This window comes from Oncorhynchus tshawytscha, unplaced genomic scaffold (assembly GCF_018296145.1).
Source record: "Oncorhynchus tshawytscha isolate Ot180627B unplaced genomic scaffold, Otsh_v2.0 Un_contig_3918_pilon_pilon, whole genome shotgun sequence".
NCBI classification, from domain to species: domain Eukaryota; kingdom Metazoa; phylum Chordata; class Actinopteri; order Salmoniformes; family Salmonidae; genus Oncorhynchus; species Oncorhynchus tshawytscha.
This window is the reverse complement of record NW_024609424.1, coordinates 15,001-30,000: the sequence shown is the minus strand read 5'-3', so window position 1 is coordinate 30,000 and position 15,000 is coordinate 15,001. Positions and strand designations below refer to the sequence as shown.

Below are 15,000 nucleotides of genomic sequence, written 5' to 3'. Positions count from 1 at the left end.
ATTATTGTAAAATTGATTAAATTGATTAAATTGATTGATTATATATATTTTTCTCCTCATCAATAATACCCCATAACGACAAAGCAAAAACAGGTTTTTAGAAATGTTTGTAAATGTACTAAAAACAAAAACAACTAGGCCTCCCGAGTGGTGCCGTGGTCTATGGCTCTGCATCACAGTGCTAGCTGTGCCACTAGATTCTGGGTTCGAGACCAGGCTCTGTCTCTGCCGGCTGTGACTGGATGACCCATGGGGCAGAGCGCAATGTGCCCAGCGTCGTCCGGGTTAGGGGAGGGTTTGGCCCAGCATCGTCTGGGTTAGGGGAGGGTTTGGCCCAGCGTCGTCCGGGTTAGGGAGGGTTTGGCCCAGCGTCGTCCGGGTTAGGGGAGGGTTTGGCCCAGCGTCGTCCGGGTTAGGGAGGGTTTGGCCAGCAGGGATGTCCTTGTCCCATCGCGCACTAGCGAATCCTGTGGCGGGCCGGGTGCAGTGCATGCTGACACGGTCACCAGTTGTACGGTGTTTCCTACAACACATTGGTGCGTCTGGCTTCCGGGGTAAGTGGGCATTGTGTCAAGAAGCAGTGCGGCTTGGTTGTGTTTCAGAGGATGAACGGCTCTCGACCTTCGCCTCTCCCGAGTCCGTAGGGGAGTTGCAGCGATGAGACAAGACTGTAACTACCAATTGGATACCATGATATTGTGGAGAAAAAGGGGTAAAAAATTATTTTTTATATTCAGTACTTTGTTGAATCAACTTTGGCAGCGATTACAGCCTTGAGTCTTCTTGGGTATGATGCTACAAGCTTGGCACATCTGTATTTGGGGAGTTTTTCCCTTTCTTCTCTGCAGATCCTCTCAAGCTCTGTCAGGTTGGATGGGGAGTGTCGCTGCACAACTATTTTCAGGTCTCTCCAGAGATATTCGATCGGGTTAAAGTTCGGGCTCTGACTTGGCCACTCAAGGACATTCAGCCACTCCTGCGCTACCACTCCTGCGTTGTCTTGGCTGTGTGCTTAGGGTCCTTGTCCTGTTGGAAGGTGAACCTTCATCCCAGTCTGAGGTCCTGAGTGCTTTGGAGCAGGTTTTCATCAAGGATCTCTCTGTACTTTGCTTTGTTCATCTTGGATGAGTCTCCCAGTCCCTCCCACTGAAAAACATCCCCACAGTATGATGCTGTCACCACCATGCTTCACCGTAGGGATGGTGCCAGGTTTCCTCCAGACGTGACGCTTGGCAATCAGGCCAAAGAGTTCAATCTTGGTTTCATCAGACCAGAGAATCTTGTTTCTCATGGTCAGAGTCCTTTAGGTGCCTTTTGGCAAACTCCAAGCGGGCTGTCATGTGCCTTTTACTGAGGAGTGGCTTCCGTCTGGCCACTCTACCATAAAGTCCTGATTGGTGGAGTGCTGCAGGTTGTCCTTCTGGAAGGTTCTCCCATCTCCACAGAGGAAATCTGGAGCTCTGTCAGAGTGACCATCTGGTTCTTGGTCAGGGCCCTTCTCCCCCGATTGCTCAGTTTGGCTGTGCTGCCAGCTCTAGGAAGAGTCTCGGTGTTTCCAAACCTCTTCCACTTAAGAATGATGGAGGCCACTGTGTTCTTGGGGACCATTTATGCTGCAAAAATCTTTTGGTACCTTTCCCTAGATCTGTACCTCGACACAATCCTGTCTCGGAGCTCTAGGACAATTCCTTTGACCTCATGCACTGTCAACTCTCAGACGTTATATGTGTGCCTGTCTTTATAGTAAAAATAAAGAAAAACCCTTGAATGAGTAGGTGTGTCCAAACGTTTGACTGGTACTGTATATATGAAGCAATTTAGAAATTAGGATTTGTTACCTGTAATCGTTATAATAAATTAGATATTGTGCACTGTTGGCATACAGTATACTGTAGATACATGCAGACATAACTTTATTTTTCCAGTGCAGGCCTTGTGTTCTAAAAATAGGTTCCTAAAGTGCTTGAATAAAATATATTATGCGAGTACTCGAACAGTCAATAACAATGTCAAACCCATCCTAACAGAGGGTGAACTACAGAACTACAGGGGTTCTACACAGCTCCAGAGAATCACTAGCATCACTGTCCATGACCATCTGAACTGTCTGTGACGTGTCCATCTCCAACACAACAGAGAGGCTTTGTGTCCCAGTAATAGTCTGGGATTCCTACTTCCTGAGAGACCTCTTACCAACGACCTTTAAAGCCTGATCGCTAACAGCCACGGCTGTTTACATACTGTAGCGATACTGTCTCCTGGACGCCTGAAAAGAGGTTTCTCTTGCTAAAGAGATATTATATCTCAATGAGACAAACTTGGATAAATAACGTTTTTAATAAAGGAGAATGTTCTCAGAGTTGTACACAGAGCAGAGCATAGGGAGTTAACATGACTATAGGTCTGTATATAGACACTGGGTAGTTAACATGACTATAGGTCTGGATATAGACACTGGGTATTTAACATGACTATAGGTCTGGATATAGACACTGGGGAGTTAACATGACTATAGGTCTGGATATAGACACTGGGGAGTTAACATGACTATAGGTCTGGATATAGACACTGGGGAGTTAACATGACTATAGGTCTGTATATAGACACTGGGTAGTTAACATGACTATAGGTCTGGATATAGACACTGGGTAGTTAACATGACTATAGGTCTGGATATAGACACTGGGTAGTTAACATGACTATAGGTCTGTATATAGACACTGGGTAGTTAACATGACTATAGGTCTGGACATAGACACTGGGTAGTTAACATGACTATAGGTCTGTATATAGACACTGGGTAGTTAACATGACTATAGGTCTGGATATAGACACTGGGTAGTTAACATGACTATAGGTCTGGATATAGACACTGGGGAGTTAACATGACTATAGGTCTGGATATAGACACTGGGTAGTTAACATGACTATAGGTCTGGATATAGACACTGGGTAGTTAACATGACTATAGGTCTGGATATAGACACTGGGGAGTTAACATGACTATAGGTCTGTATATAGACACTGGGTAGATACCATGGCTATAGGTCTGTATATAGACACTGATATACTGGGTAGTTAACATGACTATAGGTCTGGATATAGACACTGGGGAGTTAACATGACTATAGGTCTGGATATAGACACTGGGTAGATACCATGGCTATAGGTCTGTATATAGACACTGGGGAGATAACATGGCTATAGGTCTGTATATAGACACTGATATACTGGGTAGTTAACATGGCTATAGGTCTGGATATAGACACTGATATACTGGGTAGTTAACATGGCTATAGGTCTGGATATAGACACTGATATACTGGGAGTTAACATGGCTATAGGTCTGTATATAGACACTGGGGAGTTAACATGGCTATAGGTCTGGATATAGACACTGGGGTCTGGAGGGGATAACATGGCTATAGGTCTGAATATAGACACTGGGGAGTTAACATGGCTATAGGTCTGTATATAGACACTGGGTAGTTAACATGGCTATAGGTCTGGATATAGACACTGGGGAGTTAACATGGCTATAGGTCTGTATATAGACACTGATATACTGGGTAGTTAACATGGCTATAGGTCTGGACATAGACACTGGGGAGTTAACATGGCTATAGGTCTGTATATAGACACTGGGTAGTTAACATGACTATAGGTCTGTATATAGACACTGGGTAGTTAACATGACTATAGGTCTGGACATAGACACTGGGTAGTTAACATGGCTATAGGTCTGGACATAGACACTGGGTAGTTAACATGGCTATAGGTCTGGACATAGACACTGGGGAGTTAACATGACTATAGGTCTGTATATAGACACTGGGTAGTTAACATGACTATAGGTCTGTATATAGACACTGGGTAGTTAACATGACTATAGGTCTGTATATAGACACTGATATAGGTCTGGATATAGACACTGGGTAGCTAACATGACTATAGGTAACATGACTATAGGTCTGGATATAGACACTGGGGAGTTAACACTATAGGTCTGGATATAGACACTGGGTAGATACCATGGCTATAGGTCTGTATATAGACACTGATATACTGGGTAGTTAACATGGCTATAAGTCTGAATATAGACACTGGGGAGATAACATGGCTATAGGTCTGTATATAGACACTGATATACTGGGTAGTTAACATGGCTATAGGTCTGGATATAGACACTGATATACTGGGGAGTTAACATGGCTATAGGTCTGTATATAGACACTGGGGAGTTAACATGGCTATAGGTCTGGATATAGACACTGGGTAGATACCATGGCTATAGGTCTGAATATAGACACTGGGGAGTTAACATGGCTATAGGTCTGTATATAGACACTGGGTAGATACCATGGCTATAGGTCTGTATATAGACACTGGGGAGATACCATGGCTATAGGTCTGTATATAGACACTGGGTAGTTAACATGGCTATAGGTCTGTATATAGACACTAGACACTGGGGAGTTAACATGGCTATAGGTCTGTATATAGACACTGGGGAGTTAACATGGCTATAGGTCTGTATATAGACACTGATATACTGGGGAGTTAACATGGCTATAGGTCTGTATATAGACACTGATATACTGGGGAGTTAACATGGCTATAGGTCTGTATATAGACACTGGGTAGTTAACATGGCTATAGGTCTGGATATAGACACTGGGGAGCTAACATGGCTATAGGTCTGTATATAGACACTGATATACTGGGGAGTTAACATGGCTATAGGTCTGTATATAGACACTGATATACTGGGGAGTTAACATGGCTATAGGTCTGTATATAGACACTGATATACTGGGTAGTTAACATGGCTATAGGTCTGTATATAGATACTGGGTAGTTAACATGGCTATAGGTCTGTATATAGACACTGGGTAGATAACATGGCTATAGGTCTGTATATAGACACTGGGTAGTTAACATGGCTATAGGTCTGTATATAGACACTGGGTAGATAACATGGCTATAGGTCTGGATATAGACACTGGGGAGTTAACATGACTATAGGTCTGGATATAGACACTGGGTAGTTAACATGACTATAGGTCTGTATATAGACACTGATATACTGGGGAGTTAACATGGCTATAGGTCTGTATATAGACACTGATATACTGGGGAGTTAACATGGCTATAGGTCTGTATATAGACACTGATATACTGGGGAGTTAACATGGCTATAGGTCTGTATATAGACACTGATATACTGGGTAGTTAACATGGCTATAGGTCTGGATATAGACACTGGGTAGTTAACATGGCTATAGGTCTGGACATAGACACTGGGGAGTTAACATGGCTATAGGTCTGTATAGACACTAGACACTGGGTAGTTAACATGACTATAGGTCTGTATATAGACACTGGGTAGTGGGTAGTAACATGACTATAGGTCTGGATATAGACACTGGGTAGTTAACATGGCTATAGGTCTGGATATAGACACTGGGTACTGGGGAGTTAACATGGCTATAGGTCTGGATATAGACACTGGGAGTTAACATGACTATAGGTCTGTATATAGACACTGGGTAGTGGGTCTGTAGTTAACACTGGGTACTATAGGTCTGTATATAGACACTGGGTAGTTAACATGGCTATAGGTCTGTATATAGACACTGGGTAGTTAACATGGCTATAGGTCTGTATATAGACACTGGGTAGTTAACATGGCTATAGGTCTGTATATAGACACTGGGTATACTGGGTAGTAACATGGCTATAGGTCTGTATATAGACACTGGGGGAGTTAACATGGCTATAGGTCTGTATATAGACACTGGGGTAGTAACATGGCTATAGGTCTGTATATAGACACTGTTAACATGGCTATAGGTCTGTATATAGACACTGGGTAGATAACATGGCTATAGGTCTGTATATAGACACTGGGTAGTTAACATGGCTATAGGTCTGTATATAGACACTGGGGAGTTAACATGGCTATAGGTCTGGATATAGACACTGGGGAGTTAACATGACTATAGGTCTGTATATAGACACTGGGTAGTTAACATGGCTATAGGTCTGTATATAGACACTGATATACTGGGGAGTTAACATGGCTATAGGTCTGTATATAGACACTGATATACTGGGTAGTTAACATGGCTATAGGTCTGGACATAGACACTGGGTAGTTAACATGGCTATAGGTCTGTATATAGACACTGATATACTGGGTAGTTAACATGGCTATAGGTCTGTATATAGACACTGATATACTGGGTAGTTAACATGGCTATAGGTCTGTATATAGACACTGATATACTGGGTAGTTAACATGACTATAGGTCTGTATATAGACACTGATATACTGGGTAGTTAACATGACTATAGGTCTGTATATAGACACTGGGTAGTTAACATGGCTATAGGTCTGTATATAGACACTGGGGAGTTAACATGACTATAGGTCTGGATATAGACACTGGGTAGATAACATGGCTATAGGTCTGTATATAGACACTGATATACTGGGGAGTTAACATGGCTATAGGTCTGTATATAGACACTGGGTAGATAACATGGCTATAGGTCTGTAATATAGACACTGATATACTGGGGAGTTAACATGGCTATAGGTCTGTAATATAGACACTGATATACTGGGGAGTTAACATGGCTATAGGTCTGTAATATAGACACTGATATACTGTCTATAGTATAGATGACCCTGACTGCAGTAAATTGCTAGGATGTGCTTGACTGCTGTAAAATGTGAAGACCTCTAGATAGCTGCTGTTCACTTCACGGTCCGTACAACATCACAGATATTAGCAGGTGATGACAGATTATTTACACAGAAGCCATTCAGAGAAGGTCAGAGAGTCTCATCAAGAGTCCATTCTGTCTAGGACTGAACCCTGACTGAACCCAGATCAGTGTTGGGTGGGAACGCTCAGTGTAATCAGTGGATGGAATAAGTCACATTAAATTGTATGGAAAGAGAGAAGCAAAGAGATGGAAAGAGAGAGAGAGAGAGAGAGAGAGAGAGAGAGACAGAGAGAGAGACAGAGAGAGAGAGAGAGAGAGAGAGAGAGACAGAGAGATGAGAGAGATAGGGGAGAGATGAGAGAGGGAGGGGAGAGAGAGGGAGAGAGACGGGGAAAGAGAGAGAAGGGGAATGAGAGAGAAGGGGAATGAGAGATAGGGGAGAGAGGGAGGAGAGAGGGAGAGAGAGACAGAGAAAGAGAGTGAGAAGGGGAATGAGAGATAGGGAAGAGAGAGAGAGAGACAGGGGAGAGAGGGAGGAGAGAGGGAGTGAGAGACAGAGAAAGAGAGTGAGAAGGGGAATGAGAGATAGGGAAGAGAGAGAGAGAGGAGAGAGGGAGAGACATAAGGAGGAGAGAGGGAGAGAGAGAGGGAGAGAGATAGGGGAGAGAGGGAGGAGAGAGGGAGGAGAGAGGGAGAGACATAAGGAGGAGAGAGGGAGAGAGAGAGGGAGAGAGATAGGGGAGAGAGGGAGGAGAGAGGGAGAGAGGAGAGAGGGAGGAGAGAGAGGGAGAGAGATAGGGGAGAGAGGGAGAGAGGAGAGAGGGAGGAGAGAGAGGGAGAGAGATAGGGGAGAGAGGCAGGAGAGAGGGAGAGAGACAAAGAAAGAGAGAGAGAAGGGGAATGAAAACAGAGAGTGTGAATAGGAAAGAAAGGTCAGTGGAAACTAAAGGTCATTGACTCTGTGTGTGAGTGTGTGTGCGTTCGTTCGTGCGCGGGTGTTTTTGCACGAGTGTGCATGTGTGTACTCACAGTGGTGATAGACCAGGACATATCCTCTGTAGACAGATCCCAATGTGAGCCACCACCTCATTCACCTCTTCTGTAGAGGTCAGCTTCAGAGACACAACACCTCTCTCATAGTCCACCGTCAACTATACAAGACAAACATGAACAACAACCCTCAGTAATATCATATAGTAATATCATATAGTAACCCTCAGTAATATCATATAGTAACCCTCAGTAATATCATATAGTAACCCTCAGTAATATCATATAGTAACCCTCAGTAATATCATATAGTAATATCATATAGTAACCCTCAGTAATATCATATAGTAACCCTCAGTAATATCATATAGTAACCCTCAGTAATATCATATAGTAACCCTCAGTAATATCATATAGTAACCCTCAGTAATATCATATAGTAACCCTCAGTAATATCATATAGTAACCCTCAGTAATATCATATAGTAACCCTCAGTAATACCATATAGTAACCCTCAGTAATACCATATAGTAACCCTCAGTAATATCATATAGTAACCATCGGTAATATTCTATAGTAACCTTCAGTAACATATATAATGGTGATTGTCACACACATTACAACCAGTAATAACACTGTTATCCCTAATTCAGATGGATGATTGACTAACAGATGATTCATGATCAGATGATGAACCATTTGTTGGAGCGATACATGGTACAGTCAGAGAGGTGTTTTTCTGACCTGTGTGGGCTTGTTACAGGTGATCCCTTGTATCTCCAGATAATTAAAGTTGTGTTCAACCTGAAAGAGAAGAATAAAACACATATAAACATGTAGAAATCATGAGATATAATACAGCTGTCAATCACAGTAGTGTTTCAGACCTGGCAGGTAAATACTACTCTGGATGGATGAGGTACTGTAGGAGGATAATGGATGGATGATACACTGTAGGATGATAATGGATGGATGATAATGGATGAATGATAATGGATGATACACTGTAGGAGGATAATGGATGGATGATAATGGATGGATGATACACTGTATGAGGATACTGGATAGATGAGATACTGTAGGAGGATAATGGATGGATGATACACTGTAGGAGGATAATGGATGGATGATAATGGATGGATGATAAACTGTATGAGGATACTGGATAGATGAGATACTGTAGGAGGATAATGGATGGATGATACACTGTAGGAGGATAATGGATGGATGATAATGGATGGATGATACACTGTATGAGGATACTGGATAGATGAGATACTGTATGAGGATAATGGATGGATGATACACTGTAGGAGGATAATGGATGGATGATAATGGATGGTTGATACACTGTATGAGGATAATGGATGGATGATACACTGCATGAAGATACTGTATGAATGATACTGTATGATGATAATGGATGGATGATACACTGCACGAAGATAATGGATGAATGATACTGTATGAGGATAATGGATGGATGATACACTGCACGAAGATAATGGATGAATGATACTGTATGAGGATAATGGATGGATGAGGTACTGTAGGAGGATAATGAAAGATCAGAATAGTGACTGAGGCTGCACCTCAAATGCCACCCTAGACCCATAGGGCTCTGTTTGAAAGTAGTGCACTACGTAGGGAATAGGGTGCCAATTGGGACACACCCTCTAGCTTCGTTCTAAAATGAATGGACAGGGATCTTTTCCTAACCGGCCTCCGTTCAAATACACCCCTCAGTGCTGAGGTCATCATTTAAGAGTAATGGCTTCAGAATAGAATCATATCATGAAGCATCTCAGAGTAAAAAATGCTGTTCTGGGATCAGTTTTAGATCATAATGAATAGGATTTTTATGGACGGTGGTACCTGATCCTGGATCAGCACTCTTAACTCTGAGACTCTTTATGAATATGGGCCTGAATGTAGAGTTCATGAACATCCACTTCTTCTTCTCCTCCTCAGGTCCTTTGAAACAGGAAGTTATCAAACAACACGCCACAATGTCGTCTAGCATTCCATTCCAAAAAAGGACTGGAAAGTGAAGCTGGTTCACTCCGGATGCACACGTTACAAATGTACACACACCTGCACACACACACACACACACGTGCATACCACATACCATACTGTGAATTAATACACACAGACACACACACACATAGACAAACAAACTTCACACAAATCAAATGAAATGCTATTGGTCGCATACACATATTTAGCAGATGTTATTGCGGGTCTCGTGAAACGCTTTGTGTTCCTGGCAGTGCAGAAATATCTAATAATACACAACAACACACAACAATACCCAACAATACACAACAATACCCAACAATACACAACAATACCCAACAATACACAACAATACCCAACAATACACAACAATACACAACAATACCCAACAATACACAACAATACACAACAATACACAACAATACCCAACAATACACAACAATACCCAACAATACACAACAATACCCAACAATACACAACAATACCCAACAATACACAACAATACAAACAATACCCAACAATACACAAAATACAAAAGTAAAAGAATGGACACAACAATACAAAATACATAGAAATATTGGGACGTGCGAAGATGGAGTCATAAATCTGTATATGTGATGGGATGAATAGACAAAATGAACAGTATGTGGATAGAATATGTATATAGTATATATATATGGGATGTATAGACATTATGGACAGTATATTGATATAATATATAGTATATCTGTAGAATATGTGGATAGAATCGTATATGTGGAGCAAGTTGAATAGGATGGCCTTGACTAGAATACAGTATATATATATGAAATAGGTATAACACACACACACACGCAAGCACACGCACGCACACACACACACGCACGCGCTCACACACACACAGCCAGGAACCAGGCAGCATGGCCAGACTAATGCAGGCAGGTAGACAGACAGTGCTCCTGAGGCTTGGCAGTAGTTGTGGACAGAGAGAGGAGAGAGGCTCTGTCTGTCTGACCCACAGGCTGACTGACACATTTCAACCATGGACCCAACAACTGTATTCCTGAAGGCCTACCAGCCAGCACCCTCCTGTGTCATAGTTACTGTATTCTAAAGGCCTATACAGCAACTGGTTCTTCCTTTGTCATAGTTACTGTATTCCAGAAGGCCTACCAGCCATGGACCCAACTGTGTCATAGTTACTGTATTCTAAAGGCCTATACAGCCAACTGGTACTTCCTGTGTCATAGTACTGTATTCCAGAATACCAGCCAGCGGGACCCAACATAATTACTGTATTCCAGAAGGCCTACCAGCCAGCTGGACCCTAGACGTCATAGTTACAATTCCAGAAGGCGAACCAGCCAGCTAGATCTTCCTGTGTCATAGTTACTGTATTCCAGAAGGCCTACCAGCCAGCTGATTCTTCCTGTGTCATAGTTACTGTATTCCAGAAGGCCTACCAGCCAGCAATTCTTCCTGTGTCATAGTTACTGTATTCCAGAAGGCCTACCAGCCAGCAATCCCTCCTGTGTCATAGTTACTGTATTCAGAAGGCCTACCAGCCAGCTGGTTCTTCCTGTGTCATAGTTACTGTATTCAGAAGGCCTACCAGCCAGCTGGATCCTCCTGTGTCATAGTTACTGTATTCTAGAAGGCCTACCAGCCAACTGGTTCTTCCTGTGTCATAGTTACTGTATTCCAGAGGTCCTACCAGCCAGCTGGACCCTCCTGTGTCATAGTTACTGTATTCTAGAATGTCCTACCAGCCAGCTGGTTCTGCTTGTGTCATAGTTACTGTATTCCAGAAGGCCTACCAGCCAGCAATACCCTCCTGTGACATAGTTACTGTATTCAGAAGGCCTACCAGCCAGCTGGTTCTTCCTGTGTCATAGTTACTGTATTCCAGATCTACCAGCCAGCTGGACCCTCCTGTGTCATAGTTACTGTATTCCAGAAGGCCTACCAGCCAGCAGGTCCCTCCTGTGTCATAGTTACTGTATTCCAGAAGGCCTACCAGCCAGCTGGTTCTTCCTGTGTCATAGTTACTGTATTCCAGACGGCCTATAGCCAGCTGATTCCTCCTGTGTCATAGTTACTGTATTCCAGAAGGCCTACCAGCCAACTGGTTTTTCCTGTGTCATAGTTACTGTATTCCAGAAGGCCCACCAGCCAGCTGGACCTCCTGTGTCATAGTTACTGTATTCCAGAAGGCCTACCAGCCAGCTGATTCTTCCTGTGTCATAGTTACTGTATTCCAGAAGGCCTACCAGCCAGCTGATTCTTCCTGTGTCATAGTTACTGTATTCCAGAAGGCCTACCAGCCAGCTGATTCTTCCTGTGTCATAGTTACTGTATTCCAGAAGGCCTACCAGCCAACTGGTTTTTCCTGTGTCATAGTTACTGTATTCCAGAAGGCCTACCAGCCAGCTGGACCCTCCTGTGTCATAGTTACTGTATTCCAGAAGGCCTACCAGCCAGCTGATTCTTCCTGTGTCATAGTTACTGTATTCCAGAAGGCCTTAGCCAGCTATTCTTCCTGTGTCATAGTTACTGTATTCCAGAAGGCCTACCAGCCAGATGGTTATTCCTGTGTCATAGTTACTGTATTCCAGAAGGCCTACCAGCCAGCTGGATCTTCCTGTGTCATAGTTACTGTATTCCAGAAGGCCCACCAGCCAGCTGGACCCTCCTGTGTCATAGTTACTGTTTTCCAGAAGGCCTTCCAGCCAGCTGGACCTCCTGTGTCATAGTTACTGTTTTCCAGAAGGCCTTCCAGCCAGCGGGACCCTCCTGTGTCATAGTTACCTTATTCCAGAAGGCCTACCAGCCAGATGGTTATCCTGTGTCATAGTTACTGTATTCCAGAAGGCCTACCAGCCAGCTGGATCTTCCTGTGTCATAGTTACTGTATTCCAGAAGGCCTACCAGCCAGCTGGTTCTTCCTGTGTCATAGTTACTGTATTCCAGAAGGCCTTCCAGCCAGCTGGGACCCTCCTGTGTCATAGTTACTGTATTCCAGAAGGCCTACCAGCCAGCTGATTCCTCCTGTGTCATAGTTACTGTATTCCAGAAGGCCTACCAGCCAGCTGGACCCTCCTGTGTCATAGTTACTGTATTCCAGAAGGCCTACCAGCCAGCTGGTCCTCCTGTGTCATAGTTACTGTTTTCTAGAAGGCCTACCAGCCAACTGGTTCTTCCTGTGTCATAGTTACTGTATTCCAGAAGGCCTACCAGCCAGCTGGACCCTCCTGTGTCATAGTTACTGTATTCCAGAAGGCCTACCAGCCAGCTGGTTCTTCCTGTGTCATAGTTACTGTATTCCAGAAGGCCTACCAGCCAGCTTCTTCCTGTGTCATAGTTACTGTATTCCAGAAGGCCTACCAGCCAGCTGGTTCTTCCTGTGTCATAGTTACTGTATTCCAGAAGGCCTACCAGCCAGCTGGTTCTTCCTGTGTCATAGTTACTGTATTCCAGAAGGCCTACCAGCCAGCTGGTTCTTCCTGTGTCATAGTTACTGTATTCCAGAAGGCCTTCCAGCCAACTGGTTCTTCCTGTGTCATAGTTACTGTATTCCAGAAGGCCTACCAGCCAGCTAATTCTTCCTGTGTCATAGTTACTGTATTCCAGAAGGCCTACCAGCCAGCTGGTTCTTCCTGTGTCATAGTTACTGTATTCCAGAAGGCCTACCAGCCAGCTAATTCTTCCTGTGTCATAGTTACTGTATTCCAGAAGGCCTACTAGCCAGCTGGACCCTCCTGTGTCATAGTTACTGTATTCCAGAAGGCCTACTAGCCAGCTGGAACCTCCTGTGTCATAGTTACTGTATTCCAGAAGGCCTACCAGCCAGCTGATTCTTCCTGTGTCATAGTTACTGTATTCCAGAAGGTCTACCAGCCTGCTAATTCTTCCTGTGTCATAGTTACTGTATTCCAGTAGGCCTACCAGCCAGCTGGACCCTCCTGTGTCATAGTTACTGTATTCCAGAAGGCCTACCAGCCAGCTAATTCTTCCTGAGTCATAGTTACTGTATTCCAGAAGGCCTACCAGCCAGCTGGACCCTCCTGTGTCATAGTTACTGTATTCCAGAAGGCCTACCAGCCAGCTGGTTCTTCCTGTGTCATAGTTACTGTATTCCAGAAGGCCTACCAGCCAGCTGGTTCTTCCTGTGTCATAGTTACTGTATTCTAGAAGGCCTACCAGCCAGCTGGTTCTTCCTGTGTCATAGTTACTGTATTCTAGAAGGCCTACCAGCCAACTGGTTCTTCCTGTGTCATAGTTACTGTATTCCAGAAGGCCTACCAGCCAGCGGGACCCTCCTGTGTCATAGTTACTGTATTCCAGAAGGCCTACCAGCCAGCTGGTTCTTCCTGTGTCATAGTTACTGTATTCCAGAAGGCCTTCCAGCCAGCTAATTCTTCCTGTGCCATAGTTACTGTATTCCAGAAGGCCTACCAGCCAGCTAATTCTTCCTGTGTCATAGTTACTGTATTCCAAAAGGCCTTCCAGCCAGCAGGACCCTCCGGTGTCATAGTTACTGTATTCCAGAAGGCCTACCAGCAGAGTCAGTCCCTGTAGTCTACCTGAAAATCCTTATTTTAGCCTTCCTCAAATGTCTTTTCTAAGTCTTTAGTCAGACTAGCTGAATATCCAAGACAAAAAGGTACACATCTACGATATAAGCTGTGAAGTGTGAATGTAAAAAGCATCTATAAATCCCTTGTTCTCCGTCACGTTCACTCCTCTCCTCACAGAGTCTACAAACACTGACACACATGTCCACTGAGGAGTATCGAGGCCCGTCCCACTAGAGAATGTCCCATTAGCAGTGTTGGATTAGATATAGTGAGGAAGAGGAAATGAGTGAAGAATGAAAGAGATCAGTCCATGTCTGAGCCAGCCAATAGCTGCAGCCTGCTGAGAGGTGCTGTCAGAAAGCAGAGGCGTGACTAATTGAATAATTCAGTCACTCGTTTATTATCCATCTGTCTCTCTGATATCTGTCCTGACAGTAGTCTGTCTCTCTGATATCTGTCCTGACAGTAGTCTGTCTCTCTGATATCTGTCCTGACAGTAGTCTGTCTCTCTGATATCTGTCCTGACAGTAGTCTGTCTCTCTGATATCTGTCCTGACAGTAGTCTGTCTCTCTGATATCTGTCCTGACAGTAGTCTGTCTCTCTGATATCTGTCCTGACAGTAGTCTGTCTCTCTGATATCTGTCCTGACAGTAGTCTGTCTCTCTGATATCTGTCCTGACAGTAGTCTGTCTCTCTGA

At 43.8% G+C, this 15,000-nt stretch overlaps 1 protein-coding gene across 1 annotated transcript in view; it reads right to left on the bottom strand.

Annotated features, from left to right (window-relative positions):
* Positions 1 to 15,000, bottom strand: part of LOC112241707 (F-actin-uncapping protein LRRC16A) — a gene marked incomplete at its 5' end in the record, with an annotated part of 149,015 nt that overhangs the window by 127,375 nt on the left and 6,640 nt on the right. Inside the window, 2 exon segments of the mRNA XM_042315244.1 lie at positions 7,765 to 7,886; positions 8,471 to 8,530. Coding sequence (XP_042171178.1) covers positions 7,765 to 7,886; positions 8,471 to 8,530 — 182 coding nt within the window.